At 51.0% G+C, this 19,947-nt stretch overlaps 1 protein-coding gene across 1 annotated transcript in view; it reads right to left on the bottom strand.

Annotated features, from left to right (window-relative positions):
• The window catches only part of stk11ip (serine/threonine kinase 11 interacting protein), a 123,176-nt gene that overhangs the window by 85,867 nt on the left and 17,362 nt on the right, over positions 1–19,947 (bottom strand). Inside the window, 12 exon segments of the mRNA XM_067986993.1 lie at positions 786–875; positions 3,346–3,449; positions 4,195–4,231; positions 4,233–4,325; positions 6,380–6,391; positions 6,393–6,452; positions 7,803–7,817; positions 7,819–7,911; positions 9,817–9,912; positions 12,205–12,279; positions 17,023–17,225; positions 19,090–19,156. Of these exon segments, the coding sequence (XP_067843094.1) occupies positions 786–875; positions 3,346–3,449; positions 4,195–4,231; positions 4,233–4,325; positions 6,380–6,391; positions 6,393–6,452; positions 7,803–7,817; positions 7,819–7,911; positions 9,817–9,912; positions 12,205–12,279; positions 17,023–17,225; positions 19,090–19,156 (945 nt within the window).

Here is a 19,947-nt window from a genome sequence, read left to right on the forward strand (position 1 = left end):
ACACCCCCCCCCCCCCCAACCCCTCCCACACCCCCCCCCCCAACCCCTCCCACACCCCCCCCCCCCAACCCCTCCCACACCCCCCCCCCCCAACCCCTCCCACACCCCCCCCCCCCAACCCCTCCCACACCCCCCCCCCAACCCCTCCCACACCCCCCCCCCCAACCCCTCCCACACCCCCCCCCCCAACCCCTCCCACACCCCCCCCCCCCAACCCCTCCCACACCCCCCCCCCCCAACCCCTCCCACACCACCCCCCCCCAACCCCTCCCACACCACCCCCCCCAACCCCTCCCACAACCCCCCCCCCCAACCCCTCCCACAACCCCCCCCCCAACCCCTCCCACAACCCCCCCCCCCAACCCCTCCCACAACCCCCCCCAACCCCTCCCACAACCCCCCCAACCCCTCCCACACCCCCCCCCCCAACCCCTCCCACACCCCCCCCCCAACCCCTCCCACCACCCCCCCCAACCCCTCCCACCCCCCCCCCCCAACCCCTCCCACACCCCCCCCAACCCCTCCCACACCCCCCCCCCCAACCCCTCCCACACCCCCCCCCCCCCAACCCCTCCCACACCCCCCCCCCAACCCCTCCCACACCCCCCCCCCAACCCCTCCCACACCCCCCCCCCCAACCCCTCCCACACCCCCCCCCCCCCAACACCTCCCACACCCCCCCCACAACCCCCCCACCACCCCCCCACCCACACAGGAACAGACCAGCAGTCTCAGAGCCCAGACACCCGACTATACCAGCTCACTAGGTCACTCTGGATACTCACGCGCATGAAGGCAGCTTTGGGGGACAGGTGATGGATGGTGGAAGGTCGGTGGTCTTTCTGGTAATACACTGGGTTCCCTTCAAGGAACAGCTGGAAGAAAAGACACGACTTGTTAAACACCTGGTCTGTGATCTTTCGTGGAGCGAAAAGAGGAAAGGGGAAAAAGGCAAAGTAACTTCTCAACTCGCAAAACTTTGATATGTTTTAGTGCTCGATGTGAGACATTGGCATTGAAGAATGAAACTCCCAAATCTGGTACAGCACGGGTTAGATACAGAATAAAGTCTACACTGCCCCAAACACTCCCAGGACACGTTAGATACAGAATAAAGCTCCCTCTACACATAATTTATAGCACAGAAACAGGCCATTTGGCCCAACCGGTCTTTATGCTCCACATGAGCCTCCTACTTCATCTCACTATCAGTATATCCTTCTATTCCTTTTTCCCTCATGTGTTTAGTAAAGAACTTTCTCCCGAATTCCCTATTGGATTTATTAGGAATATTTATGGCCACTAGTTGTGATCTCCCCGCAAGTGGAAACATCTTCTCTACATCTACCCTTTCATAATCTGAAAGGCCTCCATCAGGTCATCCCTCAGCCTTCTCTTTTCGAGAGAAAAGAGCCCCAGCCTGTTCATTCTTTCCTGATGAGTATAACCTCAGTTCTGGTATCATCCTTGTAAATCTTTTTTGCACTTTTTCCAGTGCCTCTATATCCTTTTATAATAGAGACCAGAACTGTTCAGTACTCCGGTCTAACCAAGGTTCTATATAAGTTTAACATACACTGTCCCATCAAACACTCCCAGGGCAGGTACAGCACGGGTTAGATACAGAGTAAAGCTCCCTCTACACTGTCCCATCAAACACTCCCAGGGCAGGTACAGCACGGGTTAGATACAGAGTAAAGCTCCCTCTACACTGTCCCATCAAACACTCCCAGGGCAGGTACAGCACGGGTTAGATACAGAGTAAAGCTCCCTCCACACTGTCCCATCAAACACTCCCAGGGCAGGTACAGCACGGGTTAGATACAGAGTAAAGCTCCCTCTACACTGTCCCATCAAACACTCCCAGGGCAGGTACAGCACGGGTTAGATACAGAGTAAAGCTCCCACTACACTGTCCCATCAAACACTCCCAGGGCAGGTACAGCACGGGTTAGATACAGAGTAAAGCTCCCTCTACACTGTCCCATCAAACACTCCCAGGGCAGGTACAGCACGGGTTAGATACAGAGTAAAGCTCCCTCTACACTGTCCCATCAAACACTCCCAGGGCAGGTACAGCACGGGTTAGATACAGAGTAAAGCTCCCTCTACACTGTCCCATCAAACACTCCCAGGGCAGGTACAGCACGGGTTAGATACAGGGTAAAGCCCCCTCTACACTGTCCCATCAAACACTCCCAGGGCAGGTACAGCACGGGTTAGATACAGAGTAAAGCTCCCTCTACACTGTCCCATCAAACACTCCCAGGGCAGGTACAGCACGGGTTAGATACAGAGTAAAGCTCCCTCTACACTGTCCCATCAAACACTCCCAGGGCAGGTACAGCACGGGTTAGATACAGAGTAAAGCTCCCTCTACACTGTCCCATCAAACACTCCCAGGGCAGGTACAGCAACGGGTTAGATACAGGGTAAAGCCCCCCCTCTACACTGTCCCATCAAACACTCCCAGGGCAGGTACAGCAACGGGTTAGATACAGAGTAAAGCTCCCTCTACACTGTCCCATCAAACACTCCCAGGGCAGGTACAGCACGGGTTAGATACAGAGTAAAGCTCCCTCTACACTGTCCCATCAAACACTCCCAGGGGCAGGTACAGCACGGGTTAGATACAGAGTAAAGCTCCCTCTACACTGTCCCATCAAACACTCCCAGGGCAGGTACAGCACGGGTTAGATACAGAGTAAAGCTCCCTCTACACTGTCCCATCAAACACTCCCAGGGCAGGTACAGCACGGGTTAGATACAGAGTAAAGCGCCCTCTACACTGTCCCATCAAACAGTCCCAGGGCAGGTACAGCACGGGTTAGATACAGAGTAAAGCTCCCTCCACTGTTCCAATGTGTCTGAACCCTTCACCTTCAGAGGAGCGCCCTCTGCTGCACTGCTGGTACATTGCCATTTCTCCTCTTGGGCCCGGAGGAAGTCTGGCAGTTTAGGATCGATTGGTAACTGGATGAGGCTGTTTTGAGGCTCATTAAGAACAGAGTTCAACTCATACTCATTTCCTGCAGCCCAGAAAGGCAATGGAGAAAGAAGCCTTTCATCGCAGGCAATCCGGACCATCCTTTGGATTGCACAGGTATACCACACACATCCCCCGCCACCAGATACACACACAAGAAACCTTCCAACTCAGTTACATGGGCATGTGGTTTAAACCCCCATTGGAATGGTGGCTCCCCTCCTTGGAGATCCCCCCCGTGACCGGAAGCAATGTGCAGAACGAGGCTCATTCCCTGTATTAAAGGCTCGTCTCAGCACAAATGCAGATATGTGGCACCTTGTGCCAGCTCGCCACGCCCAACCTCCCCTGCACCCACCCTCCTTCAGCCTGTGTAGCTGGGACAGGGGAGCGAGCTGCGCATGCTCCGAGATCATGTTATAAGCCAGGTCCAGGTACTTCAGGTGCAATAAGTGTTCCACTCCTAGAAACAGAATAAGATATCGAAAGATTATACAGATGCATGAGAAAGAACTTGCATTTATACAGCGCCTTTCACAACCTCAGGACGTCCCAAAAGCGCTTCACAGCCAATGACTTACTTTTGAAGTGCGCTCGCTGTTATAATGTAGGAAACGTGGGCAGCCAATTTGTGCACAGCAAGATCCCGCAAACAGCAACGAGATAGTGAGCAGATCATCTGTTTTGGTGACGTTGATAGATATTGGCCAGGACACCAGGGAGAACTCCCCTGCTCTACTTCGAATAGCGGCCGTAGGATCTTTTACGTCCACCTGAGGGGGCAGACGGGACCTCGGTTTAACGTCTCGTCCGAAAGACACCATGAGTGTCGGCCTGGGGTTATGTGCTCAAGTCTCTGGACTGGGGATTGTACCCACAACCTTCTGACTCAAGGAAGAGAGAGTGCTGCCCATGGAGCCAAAATCAATGTTATCTTAAAACCATATTAAACCCGCTCTTACATTCTCAAGTCTCACATTTGGACGAGGACGAGCAGTGGTCATCCGATTATACACGCCTTCCTGTAGTACTCTGCCAGATAGCAGGGGGACGCCGCAGCGCCAGGCAAATCAACACCAATTTTCTGCGCAGCGTGACCCTGCCACCTATTGGCAGAAAGGGCACGACAGAGACTGAAGCCTCTCTCCTCCCCAAGCCCCTGCCTCCAGGAACTTTGTTTCATTCCAACACCGCGGTGCCAGCCTTACCGTCGATATTGTCCAATTCATTGTTTCTCAGGAGCAGGGGTGACCAGCTGGACCCTGGAGCAGGAACTGAAGACGGGCACTTTCTCCAGAACATTGTAGCTCAAGTTGACATATTCCAGTTCAGACAGCGGCTGGTGAAGGAGAGAGAGAGAAAGGAGTTAGAGAGAGAGAGAGAGAGAGATAGAGAGAGAGAGGAAAAAATCCTTCCGGACAAGATTCTTATTAACCCCTGTGAAGACTCTGACTTTGTATCGCACGCAAAGTAACCGTGGCTTTAAGTGCGAGCACAGAGGGCGACCTCTGGTGGGATATTTGGTCAAGTGTGGCATCACAGACAAGCTTGATCCTATCCTCACCAGCAGGCAATAGCTATCAGGACCCCCATTACAGGGCAATTGCGCCTTGCGACCCCATCACCGGGCAATGCACCCTCTGCCATGCGACCCCATCACCGGGCAATGCACCCTCCGCCATGCGACCCCATTACCGTACAATGCATCCTCCACCATATGACCCCATTACCGTACAATGCATCCTCTACCGTGCGACCCCCATTACCGGACATTGCACCCTCCGCCATGCGACCCCATCACCGTACAATGCATCCTCCACCATACGACCCCATTACCGTACAATGCATCCTCCACCATATGACCCCATTACCTGTACAATGCATCCTCTACCGTGCGACCCCATTACCGGGCAATGCACCCTCTGCCATGCGACCCCATCACCGGGCAATGCACCCTCCGCCATGCGACCCCATCACCGTACAATGCATCCTCTACCGTGCGACCCCCATCACCGGGCAATGCACCCTCTGCCATGCGACCCCATCACCGGGCAATGCACCCTCCGCCATGCGACCCCATCACCGTACAATGCACCCTTCACCATATGACCCCATCACCGTACAATGCACCCTCCACCATGCGACCCCATTACCGTAACAATGCATCCTCCACCATATGACCCCATTACCGTACAATGCACCCTCTGCCATGCGACCCCATCACCGGGCAATGCACCCTCCGCCATGCGACCCCCATCACCGTACAATGCACCCTCCACCATATGACCCCATCACCGTACAATGCACCCTCCACCATGCGACCCCATTACCGTACAATGCATCCTCCACCATATGACCCCATTACCGTACAATGCACCCTCTGCCATGTGACCCCATCACCAGGGCAATGCACCCTCCGCCATGCGACCCCATTACCGTACAATGCATCCTCCACCATATGACCCCATTACCATACAATGCATCCTCCACCATGCGACCCCATTACCGTAAAATGCATCCTCCACCATTACCGTACAATGCACCCTCCACCCATACGACCCCATTACCGTACAATGCACCCTCCGCCATACGACCCCATTACCGTACAATGCATCCTCCGCCATACGACCCCCATTACCGTACAATGCACCCTCCGCCATACGACACCCCATTACCGTACAATGCACCCCTCCGCCATACGACCCCATTACCGTACAATGCACCCTCCACCATACGACCCCATTACCGTACAATGCACCCTCCGCCATACGACCCCATTACCGTACAATGCACCCTCCACCATACGACCCCCATTACCGTACAATGCATCCTCCCACCATATGACCCCCATTACCGTACAATGCATCCTCTACCGTGCGACCCCCATTACCGGACATGCACCCTCCACCATGCGACCCCATTACCGTATAATGCATCCTCCACCATTACCGTACAATGCACCCTCCAACTTACAACCCCATTACCGTTGCAATGTATCCACGTGACCGTTACCGTACAGTGCTCCCTCCACCATACGATCCCATTACAATGCAGCCTCCACCATGTGACCCAATTACCGTACAATGCAACCTCCACCATGTGACCCCATTACAATGAATCATCCTCCATATGACCCCATGTGACTCCATTACTGTACAATGCATCCTCCATGTGACCCCCATTACCGTACAATGCATCTTCCACCATACAACCCCATTACCAAATAATGCACCATATGGCTTTGTTACTCACTGGCTTAACTATCAGGGTACGCGCAAAAGTCATTTCACTTTGTACCTTGTAAAATAAATACAGCCCTCCCCCTCACATCGAACCCTCAGCCCCAGAGCCGCTTGTGTGCCGTGCAGTCCCCGTGAGGATGCTGCCCCTCACCTTCAGATTCTCCCGCACAGTCCCGGATTTGATTGTGACTCAGATCCAGAATCCGGAGCACACTGAGCAATGCCTGCCAGAAGTGGGAAAAACAGAAACAGCACTTAAGCCAGAGAACTGGTACATCAGAGAGATCACCGCAAGTTAACTAGGACCTATCAGTAACGGTATTACATTACCCCTAGTACCTCATAGCATACCTACAGGGCGGGGGTCAGCAATAGTCTTCCGAGTATTTCACAGAGCACCAGGAACATAGGAACAGGAGGAGGTCATTCAGCCCCCCCAAGCTCATTCCACCATTCAATTAGCCATGGAAGTGTTTGATGGGACAGTGTAGAGGGAGCTTTATTCTAGAAACATAGAAAATAGGAGCAGGAGTAGGCCATTCGGCCCTTCCGAGCCTGCTCCGCCATTCAATATGATCACGGCTGATCCTCTATCTCAATACCATATTCCCGCTCTCTTCCCCATACTCCTTGATGCCTTTTGTGTCTAGAAATCTATCTAGCTCCCTTCTTAAATATATTCAGTGACTTGACCTCCACAACCTTCTGTGGTAGAGAATTCCACAGGTTCACCTCCCTCAGATGAGGAGAAATTTCTTCACAGTCCTAAATGTTCTACCACATATCCTGAGAATGACCCCTCGTTCTAGAACCCCCCAGCCAGGGGAAACATCCTCCCTGCATCCAGTCTGTCTAGCCCTGTCATAATTTTATATGTTTCAATGAGATCCCCTCTCATTCTTCTAAACTCAAGTCGATCCAATCTCTCCTCATAAGACAGTCCTGCCATCCCAGAAATCAGTCTGGTGAACCTTTGCTGCACTCTCTCTATGGCAAGTATATCCTTTCTTAAGTAAGGAGACCAAAACTGCACACAATACTCCAGGTGTGGGCTCACCAAGGCCCTGTATAACTGCAGTAAGACATCCTTGCGCTCTGTATCTAACCCGTGCTGTACCTGCCCTGGGAGTGTTTGATGGGACAGTGTAGAGGGCGCTTTACTCTGTATCTAACCCGTGCTGTACCTGCCCTGGGAGTGTTTGATGGGGACAGTGTAGAGGGAGCTTTACTCTGTATCTAACCCGTGCTGTACCTGCCCTGGGAGCGTTTGATGGGACAGTGTAGAGGGAGCTTTACTCTGTATCTAACACCGTGCTGTACCTAAAGCTGAGACAGGCGGGGAATGGAAAGTGTTTCTATGTCCTGAATCTCTTAACGGATGAAGTGCATAAAATTCAATGAAGGGAGATGGTGAAGAACAATCCAGATGTTTCGATCATTAGCGCTCCCACTGCCAGACCAGCTCCCCTCTGCACTGTCCAGGAGTGAAGCTGGTCCTTGCTGGTCTGTATCGCTGTCCTACCTTTAAACAGATGGTGCGCGGTACAGTAGGCGTCCCTGACGAACTGTCTTACCAGCGAGTCGTCCAGCTGAGGTGAGGAAGTTATTGCTGAAGTTCAGGGTGTGCAGATCCAGCCAGGGGAGGGCAGAGCTCAGGTCCCCACCGCAGACCGAGATAATCTCCTGCTCGAGAGTCAGGGGAGGGCAGAGCTCAGGTCCCCACCGCAGACCGAGATAATCTCCTGCTCGAGAGAAGGACAACACCGATTTAGGACCTAGCTGCTTCTTCAAGCGTTACTATTCGCTCCTGCAGGTGCAGACTCCGGCGAGGGGAATGTTCCGCAGGCACCTTGCCCGAAGTCACCATGGCACATGTGGCGAGTCCAGACAGTGAACATTGCCAGACTGAGGTGAGAATCACAGCGGAGTCTGATCTGGTCCTCAAACACACAGACAGAAACAGGAGGAGGCCATTCAGCGTCTCGAGTTCTGCCATTTAATCAGATCATGGCTCATCCGTACCTCAACCCCATTTATTGCCTTTGTTCCGTATCCCTTAATACCCTTACCCAACAAAAATCTATCAATCTCAGTGTTGAAAACTCCAATTGACCCCCAGCCTTTGGGGGGGTTTAAGAGAAAGAGTTCCAGATTTCCACTCCCCTTTGTGTGAAGAAGTGCTTCCTGACATCACCCCTGAATGGCCTGGCTCTAATTTTAAGGTTCTGCCCCCTTGTGTCTGGATTCCCCTCACCAGAGGAAATAGTTTCTCCATATCTGCCCTTGCACCTCGATTGGAACACCCCTCAATCGTCTCAATTCAAGAGAATACAAACCAAGATTACACAACCTGGCCTCATAATTTAACCCTCTAAGCCTCAGTATCATTCTGGTGAATCTGTGCTGTACCCCCCTTCCAAGGCCAAATATCCCCTTACTGAGTGCAGTGCCCAGAAACTGAACACAGTCTCCAGATGGGGTCTGACCAAGGTTCAGTACCACTGAAGCATAACTTTGTATTTCTATCCCCTTGAGATAAAGGCCGACATTCCATTAGCTTTTTGTACCTGTGCACCAGCATTTAGCAACGTGCGTACATGGAAACCTACATCACTTGGCTCCTCAGTTTCTAGTCTCTCGCCATTTAGAAAATACTCCAATTCGTCTTTCTTGGGTCCAAAGTGGATGACCACAGACTTCCCCACATTGAACTCCATCTGCTGCAGTTTCTCCCACTCACTTAATCTCTATGACCCATGGGAACTTCCTGCTCCCATCTACACAACTTACTGTGCCACCTAACTTAGTGTCATCTGCAAACTTTCAGAGACAACTCTCCATTCCTTCATCCACGAACACACGCACCGCTTTCTAGCACAAATCACTGGATACATAGGAACAGGAGGAGGCCATTCAGCCCCTTGAGCCGGTTCTGCCATTCAATTAGATCATGGCTTTGCTCCATTTACCTGCCTTTGCTCCATATCCCTTAATACTGATAAGGAGTACGAACCCGGCCTGATTTCCATGCTCATGCCCCTTCCCCAACCACACTCAAAGGCATGGAGGTCGATTGCAGCAACCCTGCCAGAGGTCAATTAACTCAGCAGAGACCCCGGTATCGAGGATGGGTCTTCCCCACCTGGTTAGATCGCTACCGTATCAGTGAGCTGCTGGGTGGATACACACCGTTTATAGGAGTCAGCCATGGCTCAGTAGGTAGCACACTCACCGCAGAGTCAGAAGGTTGTGGGTTCAAGTCCCACTCCAGAGACTTGTGGACAAAACCTAGGCTGACGCTCCAAGTGCAGTACTGAGGGAGTGCTGCACTGTTGGAGGTGCCGTCTGCCAGCTTAGATGAACGTAAATGATCCCATGGCATTACTTCGAAGAGGAGCAGGGGAGTTCTCTTTGGGATTTCTCGAGCGCTTAGGGACATCTTAAGGTCGTGAAAGGAGCTATAGAAACGCAAGCCTTTCTTTTGCACACGATCCATTTGAGACGGCCGATGTTTACACCCTCAACATGTGTTTTTTTTTATATATATATATATATATATATATATATATATATAAGACGAGCACTCACCTCGATGGTGTTGATGCAGCTCGAACAGACGAGGATCTCTAACCGTGTGTAGACCCCCCGCAGCCCTTCCAAACAATGAGGGGGAATCCGCTTCAGCTGGAACACACGACAGCAAATGCAAGGGAAGCCTTCACGTGTCAAGCCGGAGATACGCAATAGTACATTCCACTCGCAGGCCACCAAACGCCCTACATCTGGTTACTATCGAATGAGCTGCCCGAACAGTGTACCTCCCACACTCACAGTACAGCACCTGCCCATGCAAGAGTGTGGGACGATCAGGTTCCTCCCCCTGACCACCGAGCGCATTCTGGCCCCCCTCCAAAACAGGCACCGAGAGCAATCAGGCCCACCCCCCCCACCCCCCAAAACAGGCACAGAGAGCGATCAGACCCCCCCCCACCAAAACAGGCACAGAGAGCAATAAGGCCCACCCCCCCCCACCAAAACAGGCACCGAGAGCAATCAGGCCCACCCCCCCACCCCCCAAAACAGGCACAGAGAGCGATCAGACCCCCCCCCCCCCCAAAACAGGCACAGAGAGCGATCAGACCCCCCCCCCAAAACAGGCACCGAGAGCAATCAGGCCCCCCCACCCTCAAAACAGGCACAGAGAGCAATCAGGCCCCCCCACCCCCAAAACAGGCACAGAGAGCGATCAGACCCCCCCCCCCAAAACAGGCACCGAGAGCAATCAGGCCCCCCCCCCAAAACAGGCACAGAGAGCGATCAGGCCCCCCCCCCCAAAACAGGCACAGAGAGCGATCAGGCCCCCCCCCCAAAACAGGCACAGAGAGCGATCAGGCCCCCCCCCCCCCAAAACAGGCACCGAGAGCAATCAGGCCCCCCCCCCAAAACAGGCACAGAGAGCGATCAGGCCCCCCCCCCAAAACAGGCACAGAGAGCGATCAGGCCCCCCCCCCCCAAAACAGGCACCGAGAGCAATCAGGCCCCCCCCCCCAAAACAGGCACCGAGAGCAATCAGGCCCCCCCCCCCAAAACAGGCACAGAGAGCGATCAGGCCCCCCCCCCAAAACAGGCACAGAGAGCGATCAGGCCCCCCCCCCAAAACAGGCACAGAGAGCGATCAGGCACCCCCCCCAAAACAGGCACAGAGAGCGATCAGGCCCCCCCCCCAAAACAGGCACAGAGAGCGATCAGGCCCCCCCCCCAAAACAGGCACCGAGAGCAATCAGGCCCCCCCCCCAAAACAGGCACAGAGAGCGATCAGGCCCCCCCCCCAAAACAGGCACAGAGAGCGATCAGGCCCCCCCCCCAAAACAGGCACCGAGAGCAATCAGGCCCCCCCCCCCAAAACAGGCACAGAGAGCAATCAGCCCCCCCCCCCAAAACAGGCACCGAGAGCGATCAGGCCCCCCCCCGAAAACAGGCACCGAGAGCGATCAGGCACCCCCCCCACAGGCATGGCCACCAAGAGTGATCAGACCCCTCCCCACCCCCACGGCACAGAGAGTGATCAGACACCCCACCCCGTCCAACAACGGGCACAGAGTGTGCAAATCATACACATTATCCAGAGAGCAAAGAGCTTCTGCCAGAGAAAACCCTCACAATTCACAAGAGGGCGGTTGTTTTTAAAATGACTCACTCCAACCCCCTCAACGCGAGGGCATTTGCTCACAGAACAAAACGGCCACTGGCAACGTCATTGTGAGAGGCCACAGGATGGTTGTTATGAGAAGCAAAAAACGTCACTGGTACAGCAAGGGGGCATTCAACACTGGGGCTAAAGTACATTGTTGCTGCAGTGTAGAGGGAGCTTTACTCTGTATCTAACCCGTGCTGTACCTGCCCTGGGAGTGTTTGATGGGACAGTGTAGAGGGAGCTTTACTCTGTATCTAACCCATGCTGTACCTGCCCTGGGAGTGTTTGATGGGACAGTGTAGAGGGAGCTTTACTCTGTATCTAACCCGTGCTGTACCTGCCCCGGGAGTGTTTGATGGGACAGTGTAGAGGGAGCTTTACTCTGTATCCAACCCGTGCTGTACCTGCCCTGGGAGTGTTTGATGGGACAGTGTAGAGGGAGCTTTACTCTGTATCTAACCCGTGTTGTACCTGCCCTGGGAGTGTTTGACAGATTGTGTTATTTTTGCAGGCTGCTGGTGGCCATTGTGGATGAGCCTAATCTATTCCCGACTCTATACTCGCGCACCCACATTCCCCAGCAGGGATACCGATCAGGAGCTACAATCCGTTTCATCGTCACCCTGTACCCCCCACCACCGAGCCCTGGGAGGCAGAGGCCAATTGCACCTCTGGGTCCGGCTTGGGGAATCTCCATGTCTGCCTGGTTCGTTTGCCCGCTGAGGTGAGGAGAGCAGCCCACCACAAATCCGGATTCAAAGGCAACGTATCTGCAGGCGTACCTCTAAGAATCTGAGGCATTTAAAAGCGAAGATCCTCACGGGGGTCTGGAGTTTGGGTCCCGGAGGGTGCACCAACTGCAACAAAAATAACAAAAAAGAAATAGCATTATGCACAAACACACGAGTGGTGGAGAGCCCCATCAATTCCAGTTCTGACCAAGGGGCCTACACCCGAAACATTAACCAGTCTCTCCTCTTTCAGGTGCTGTCCGTTTCTCGCACGTGCCGCTCTCTCCTCCCCCTTCGTTTTACAGAATCATAGCCTCCTTCTGTGCCGTATGATTCGGTTCAGCACATCGTGCCTGTGCTGGCTCTTTCAAAGAGCTACCCAATTAGTCCCACTCCCCCCCCCTGCTCTTTCCCTACAGCCCTGTAAATTTTTCCTTTTCAAGTATTTATCCAATTCCCTTTTGAAAGTTATTATTGAATCTGCTTCCACCGCCCTTTCAGGCAGCGCATTCCAGATCATAACAACTCGCTGCGTAAAAATTTTTCTCTTCATCTCCCCTCTGGTTCTTTTGCCGATTCCCTTAAATCTGTGTCCTCTGGTTACCGACCCTTCTGCCACTAGAAACAGTTTCTCCCCATCGACTATCAAAACCCTTCACAATTTTGAACACCTCTATTAAATCTCCCCTTAACCTTCTCTGTTCTAAGGAGAACAATCCCAGCTTCTCCAGTCTCTCCACATAACTGAAGTCCCTCATCCCTGGTACCATTCCAGTAAATCTCCCCTGCACCCTCTCTAAGACCTTCACATCCTTCCTAAAGTGCGGTGCCCAGAATTGGACACAATACTCCAGCTGAGGCCTAACCAGTGATTTATAAAGGTTCAGTATGACTGCCTTGTTTTTGTACTCTATGCCTCTATTAATAAAGCCCAGGATCCCATAAGCTTTTTTTTTTAAAAAACAGCCTCTCAACTTGTCCTGTCACCTTCAAAGGTTTGTGTACGTACACCCCCAGGTTCCTGCACCCCCTTTAAAATTGTACCATTTGGGGTTCGATTGCCTCTCCTCATAGCTCTGATTTTTGAGGATGGTTAACATTGAATGTCAGTTTTACCCTCTTCGAGAATTCGAGCATCCATCCCACTTGCTCCAGGCTCCTTCCACAGATTTAGTTTTTAGATTTTATTCCAAGCACTTGCTTGCCTCAAGTCCTGGAGCCAAGACTGGATAAAATATTAAATGCACTGTAACCCCACCCCCGAGAAAACATACGAGACCTGGACGTGGTGGAGAAAAGCCTTCAGACTGCGGAAACCATTCCCGTGAGGCGAAGGTGCTACAATTTAAGAGAGAAATCAGGAGGGCAAAAAGGGGACATGAGATTGCTTTGGCAGATAAGGCAAAGGACAATCCAAAGAGCTTCTACAAATACATAAAGGGCAAAACAGTAACTAGGGAGAGAGTAGGGCCTCTTAAGGATCAACAAGGTCATCTATGTGCGGAACCACAAGAGATGGGTGAGATCCTGAATGAATATTTCACATCGGTATTTACGGTTGAGAAAGGCATGGATGTTAGGGAACTTGGGGAAATAAATAGTGATGTCTTGAGGAGTGTACATATTACGGAGAGGGAGGTGCTGGAAGTCTTAACGCGCATCAAGGTAGATAAATCTCCGGGACCTGATGAAATGTATCCCAGGACGTTATGGGAGGTTAGGGAGGAAATTGCGGGTCCCCTAGCAGAGATATTTGAATCATCGACAGGTACAGGTGAGGTGTCTGAAGATTGGAGGGTAGTAAATGTTTAAGTGCCTTTGTTTAAGGGCGGCAGGGAAAAGCCTGGGAACTTCAGACCGGTGAGCCTGACATCTGTAGTGGGTAAGTTGTTAGAGGGTATTCTGAGAGACAGGATCTACAGGCATTTGGAGAGGCAGGGACTGATTAGGAACAGTCAGCATGGTTTTGAGAGAGGAAAATCATGTCTCACGAATTTGATTGAGTTTTTTGAAGGGGTAACCAAGAAGATAGAGGAGGGCTGTGCAGTAGACGTGGTCTACATGGACTTTAGCAAAGCCTTTGACAAGGTACCGCATGGTAGGTTGTTACATAAGGTTAAATCTCATGGGATCCAAGGTGAGGTAGCCAATTGGATACAAAATTGGCTTGACGACAGAAGACAGAGGGTGGTTGTGGAGGGTTGTTTTCCAAACTGGAAGCCTGTGACCAGCGGTTTGCCTCAGGGATCGGTGCTGGGTCCGCTGTTATTTGTTATTTATATTAATGATTTGGATGAGAATTTAGGAGGCATGGTTAGTAAGTTTGCAGATGACACCAAGATTGGTGGCATTGTGGACAGTGAAGAAGATTATCTAGGATTGCAACGGGACCTTGATAAATTGGGCCAGTGGGCCGATGAATGGCAGATGGAGTTTAATTTAGATAAATGTGAGGTGATGCATTTTGGTAGATCGAATCGGGCCAGGACCTACTCCGTTAACGGTAGGGCGTTGGGGAGAGTTATAGAACAAAGAGATCTAGGAGTACAGGTTCATAGCTCCTTGAAAGTGGAGTCACAGGTGGATAGGGTGGTGAAGAAGGCATTCAGCATGCTTGGTTTCATTGGTCAGAACATTGAATACAGGAGTTGGGATGTCTTGTTGAAGTTGTACAAGACATTAGTAAGGCCACACTTGGAATACTGTGTACAGTTCTGGTCACCCTATTATAGAAAGGATATTATTAAACTAGAAAGAGTGCAGAAAAGATTTACTAGGATGCTACCGGGACTTGATGGTTTGACTTATAGGGAGAGGTTGGATAGACTGAGACTTTTTTCCCTGGAGAGTAGGAGGTTAAGGGGTGATCTTATAGAAGTCTATAAAATAATGAGGGGCATAGATAAGGTAGATAGTCAAAATCTTTTCCCAAAGGTAGGGGAGTCTATAACGAGGGGGCATAGATTTAAGGTGAGAGGGGAGAGATATAAAAGGGTCCAGAGGGGCAATTTTTTCACTCAAAGGGTGGTGAGTGTCTGGAACGAGCTGCCAGAGGCAGTAGTAGAGGCGGGTACAATTTTGTCTTTTAAAAAGCATTTGGACAGTTACATGGGTAAGATGGGTATAGAGGGATATGGGCCAAGTGCAGGCAATTGGCACTAGCTTAGTGGTATAAACTGGGCGACATGGACATGTTGGGCCAAAGGGCCTGTTTCCATGTTGTAAACTTCTATGATTCTAATTTCACTACTTTGTCACTTTACCCTACTTCACTCCTGGATTGTGTTAGATTCCACAGCGGAGATAACTGGATTCGGAATTTGGTCTATCTTCATTTGTGAAGATCTTGTCTAATATTTCAACCGGAATTATCCCTTCAATGCCCCATGGCTGCCTCACCGGAGCACGGCTTCAAGGTAAACGCTGGCTGAATCAGACGCTGCAATTAGTGAATAGGCAACTTCGGACTGAGGTCGGGAAGTTCTGCAGAGAGTAATCAGCTCACGGAATGGACGTCGGGCAAGATAGCGGAGGTAAATACCTTCAAGTCATTTAAGTGCAAGTTGGATACTGTGATGGGGACTGTCGGTCTTTACCTCAAGGAGTCAGCCACGGCTCAGTGGGCAGCACTCGCGCCTCAGAGTCAGAAGGTCGTGGGTTCAAGTCCTGCTCCAGAGACTTGAACACATAATCCAGGCCGACACCTCCGTACAGTACTGAGGGAGTGCTGCACTGTCTTTCAGATGAGACATTAAACCGAGACCCCCATCTGTCCCCTCAGGTAGATGTAAAAGAAGTGCAAAACCCAGTTATGTAGTTAGGTTTGGGAAGGGGAGAAAACACATCTCAGGTGTGAAGCTGTTCATCCCAAGCTTTAAATTTACAAAACTCTCGCTTCCAGGCGAAATGCCCTTTTAATGGTGAGCTGTCAAGCGGGGTCCAGCACAGTACAGAGGCTCAGCTTCTGCTCAACTCCCAGTTCGAGAGCAGTAGAACCCGAGAAGGTCACAGGCCCCACCAGCAAGTGTGCAAGGAGTCAGTATCTTCAGGTCATTTTATAAAAGGACTTAACTTCAACATTTTTACTCTGCATCCAACCCGTGCTGTACCTGCCCTGGGAGTGTTTGATGGGACAGTGTAGAGGGAGCTTTACTCTGTATCTAACGCGTGCTGTATCTGCCCTGAGAGTGTTTGATGGGACAGTGTAGAGGGAGCTTTACTCTGTATCTCACCCGTGCTGTACCTGCCCTGGGAGTGTTTGATGGGACAGTGTAGAGGGAGCTTTACTCTGTATCTAACCCGTGCTGTACCTGCCCTGGGAGTGTTTGATGGGACAGTGTAGAGGGAGCTTTACTCTGTATCTAACCCGTGCTGTACCTGCCCTGAGAGTGTTTGATGGGACAGTGTAGAGGGAGCTTTACTCTGTATCTCACCCGTGCTGTACCTGCCCTGGGAGTGTTTGATGGGACAGTGTAGAGGGAGCTTTACTCTGTATCTAACCCGTGCTGTACCTGCCCTGGGAGTGTTTGATGGGACAGTGTAGAGGGAGCTTTACTCTGTATCTAACCCGTGCTGTACCTGCCCTGGGAGTGTTTGATGGGACAGTGTAGAGGGAGCTTTACTCTGTATCTAACCCGTGCTGTACCTGCCCTGGGAGTGTTTGATGGGACAGTGTAGAGGGAGCTTTGCTTTGTATCTAGAAGAAACTAAGTATGACAAAAACATCTGCATTCCATCTAAATGAACAGAGACAAATACATTCCAAGTGTTGCAAAGCAGGGTGAACGACATTATCTATGTGACTTCAAACCACCGGCTTAAACCGAACCAGGAACAAACAGAAAAGCAAGTGAGCAAAGTTCAACCAACCTTCAGTGAGACGGTTTTCTGGAGCACGTCGAAAAGGAACTGCACCTCCAGGACCGAGGTGGTGTCACAGGGGTGGGAGGGCAGCGCGACAAATCCATGCTGGTACTTGCGCGCCAGGAGATGCTGCTCGAAGAGTTGGTGGAGGAGCTGGAGGCCAACGGTCAGCAGCGAGAGAGTACTCGTCCCACTCAGCACAGAGTCTCCTGGAGAAAGGACGGCAGAGATTCACTCACGCGAGACTCGTGCGACACGGCTCCCCACCTCCCTCGCTAGTGGGACGCCCCCAACGACCAACACTGTCTCCCCTCTTGCATCCTGCGGGGACCATTCCCTTTCCCATTAGGAGGGGGCTGACAAACGTTTGATTCAATCGCACTCCTCCTGTCCGTTTTACGCAGGCTCTGAGCGCCAGGTGTCAGCTGTGGCTCAGCGGGCAGCACTCTCGCCTCCGAGTCAGAAGGTGGTGGGTTCGAGTCCCACTCGAAACCTGAGCACATAATCCAGGCCGACACTTCCCAGTGCCAGTGCTGAGGGAGTGCTCCACTGTCGGAGGTGCCGTCTTTCAGATGAGACGTTAAACTGAGCCCCGTCTGCACTCCAGGGTGGATGTAAAAGATCCCATGGCACTATTCGAAGAGCAGGGGATTACACTTCAAAAATACTTCAACGGCAGTGAAGCACTTTGGGACGTCCTGTGGTCGTGAAAGTCGCGATTATAAATGCAAGTTCTTTCTTTCAGTGACCGACATGAAACAAAGACACATCCTCTCTGATGAAGTAAGCGCTATCTTTAAGGAACTTATGAATTCGCGTGACCTAGTGTAGGAGTCCCACAGGCCCAGACAGCCTTTCCACTGCACCAGAAACTATTGCTAGCCACAAAAAAAGTGAAGGGCACCCAGGATGCACTGAGTGTATTGTATTCACATTGAGAATACAAGCTATTTAGGGAACAGGGAAAAGACCTTTAAATAGTAAGGCTACCCCACCTTGTATTGTGCGCCATGAGTCATAAAGAATACTGTGTTTGAATTGTAACAATGAGATCACTTTGTGTACGATCTGTAGTGTTCTTGGTTTGGAATTGAGATATTTACTTTGAGCTGTGTGTACCTTTAAATTCTACGAAATAAAGTATATTTTGAAATTTAAAAAAATTTAAACAACAGGCGTTATGAAAAATCAATTCCCACCTACTCAGCATCTCTGAGCCCCTTTTCTCCAGGAAATGCATTAACTATCTGCAGCAAACATCTTCCCTAGTAACACATTACACAATTTCATTATCCTTTTTGTGTGTAAAAAAAATTCCCTTTTCCTACTCTTAATTTCCTGGTTTCAAACCCACGTCCGAGAATTTGAACTCTTCACCACAGGAAACAATCTGCTTGATTTAATTTTCAGTCATCTTCGTATAATCCCGAAAACTTCAATCACCTGGCACCTCCTGGTCTCCGTGGCTCAGTTACTTGCGGCTGAGTTGCAACTTGAAACAAAAAATCCTGACATAGGAACAGGAGGAGGCCATTCAGCCCCTCGAGCCTGCTCTGCCATTCAATTAGATCATGGCTGATCTGTGTCTTAACTCCATCTACCTGCCTTTGCTCCATATCCATTGATGCCCTTACAAAAATCTATCACTCTTCAGTTTTGAATTTTTCAATTGACTCCCAGCCTCAACAGAATTATTTTTGTGCCGGGGGGGGGAAAAAAAAAGAGAAACGAGTTCCAGATTTCCACTACTCTGAAGTGCTCCCTGACATCACCCCTGAACGGCCCGGCTCTAATTTTAAGGTTATGCCCTCTTGTTCTGGATTCCTCCCACCGGAGGAAATAGTTCCTCTCTACCTACCTTATCAAATCCTTTAATCATCTTCAACGCCTCAATTGGATCGCCCCTTAATCTTCTATACTCGAGGGAATGCAAGCCTAGTCTGCGCAACCTGTCCTCGTAATTTAACCCTCTAAGCCCCGCTATCATCCTGGAGAATCTGCGCCCCCCCCCCCCCCCCCTCCAAGGCCAGTACATCCTTTGCCGAGGAATTTACCACATTGAATCTGGCTCACCATAGCCTCGCAGCAGTTTTGCCAAACTTCGCACAAACACATCCTCCCCCGCTCTGGATGCCATCGTCTAGGACACAGGAGGAAAAACCAGGTGAGAACATTACACCACATTTAGCACGTCAATATATTCAGGTTGTTTCAAAGCACACAGTCTGTGGGCATAGAATGAAAGGAGCCACACAAAGCACTGACTGGGAATATAGGAACAGGAGGAGGCCATTCAGCCCCTTGGGCCTGTTCCACCATGCAGAGAGATCATGGCTGATCTGTTTCCTAACTCCATGTACCCGCCTTGGTTCCATAATCCCTAACCCAACAAAAAGTTATCAATCTCAGATTTAAACTTATTAATTGAGCTAGCGTCTACTGCTTTTTGAGGGAGAGCATTCCACACTTCTAACACGCTTTGCAAGAAGAAATGCTTCCTAACTTCTCTCCTGGACGGACTGGCTCTGATTTTAAGGTTACGTCCCCTTGTCCTGGCCTCCTCCACCAGCGGAGTCCACACTATTTTTGTAAATTCTAAGCGTACAGCGTTGAGTGGGCACTGAAGATTCAGCATCTTCCCCATCCTAAGCATTTACAATCAGTCCGACCATTCAATTTGACACCAATCTATGAATGGAATAAATACATAAAATGCTGGAAACACTCAGCAGGTCAGGCAGCATCCGTGGAGAAAGAAACAGGGTTAACGTTTCAGGTCGATGACCTTTCATCAGCACTCGAAGAAGTCAGAGATTTAACAGACGCTGCCTGACCTGCTGAGTATTTCCAGCATTTTCTGTTTTGATTTCAGATTTCCAGCATCCGCAGTATTTTGTTTTTGAATCTTTAAATAGAATAGGACAGTGTTAA

The sequence above is a fragment of the Heptranchias perlo genome, chromosome 7 (assembly GCF_035084215.1).
Source record: "Heptranchias perlo isolate sHepPer1 chromosome 7, sHepPer1.hap1, whole genome shotgun sequence".
Taxonomy (NCBI): domain Eukaryota; kingdom Metazoa; phylum Chordata; class Chondrichthyes; order Hexanchiformes; family Hexanchidae; genus Heptranchias; species Heptranchias perlo.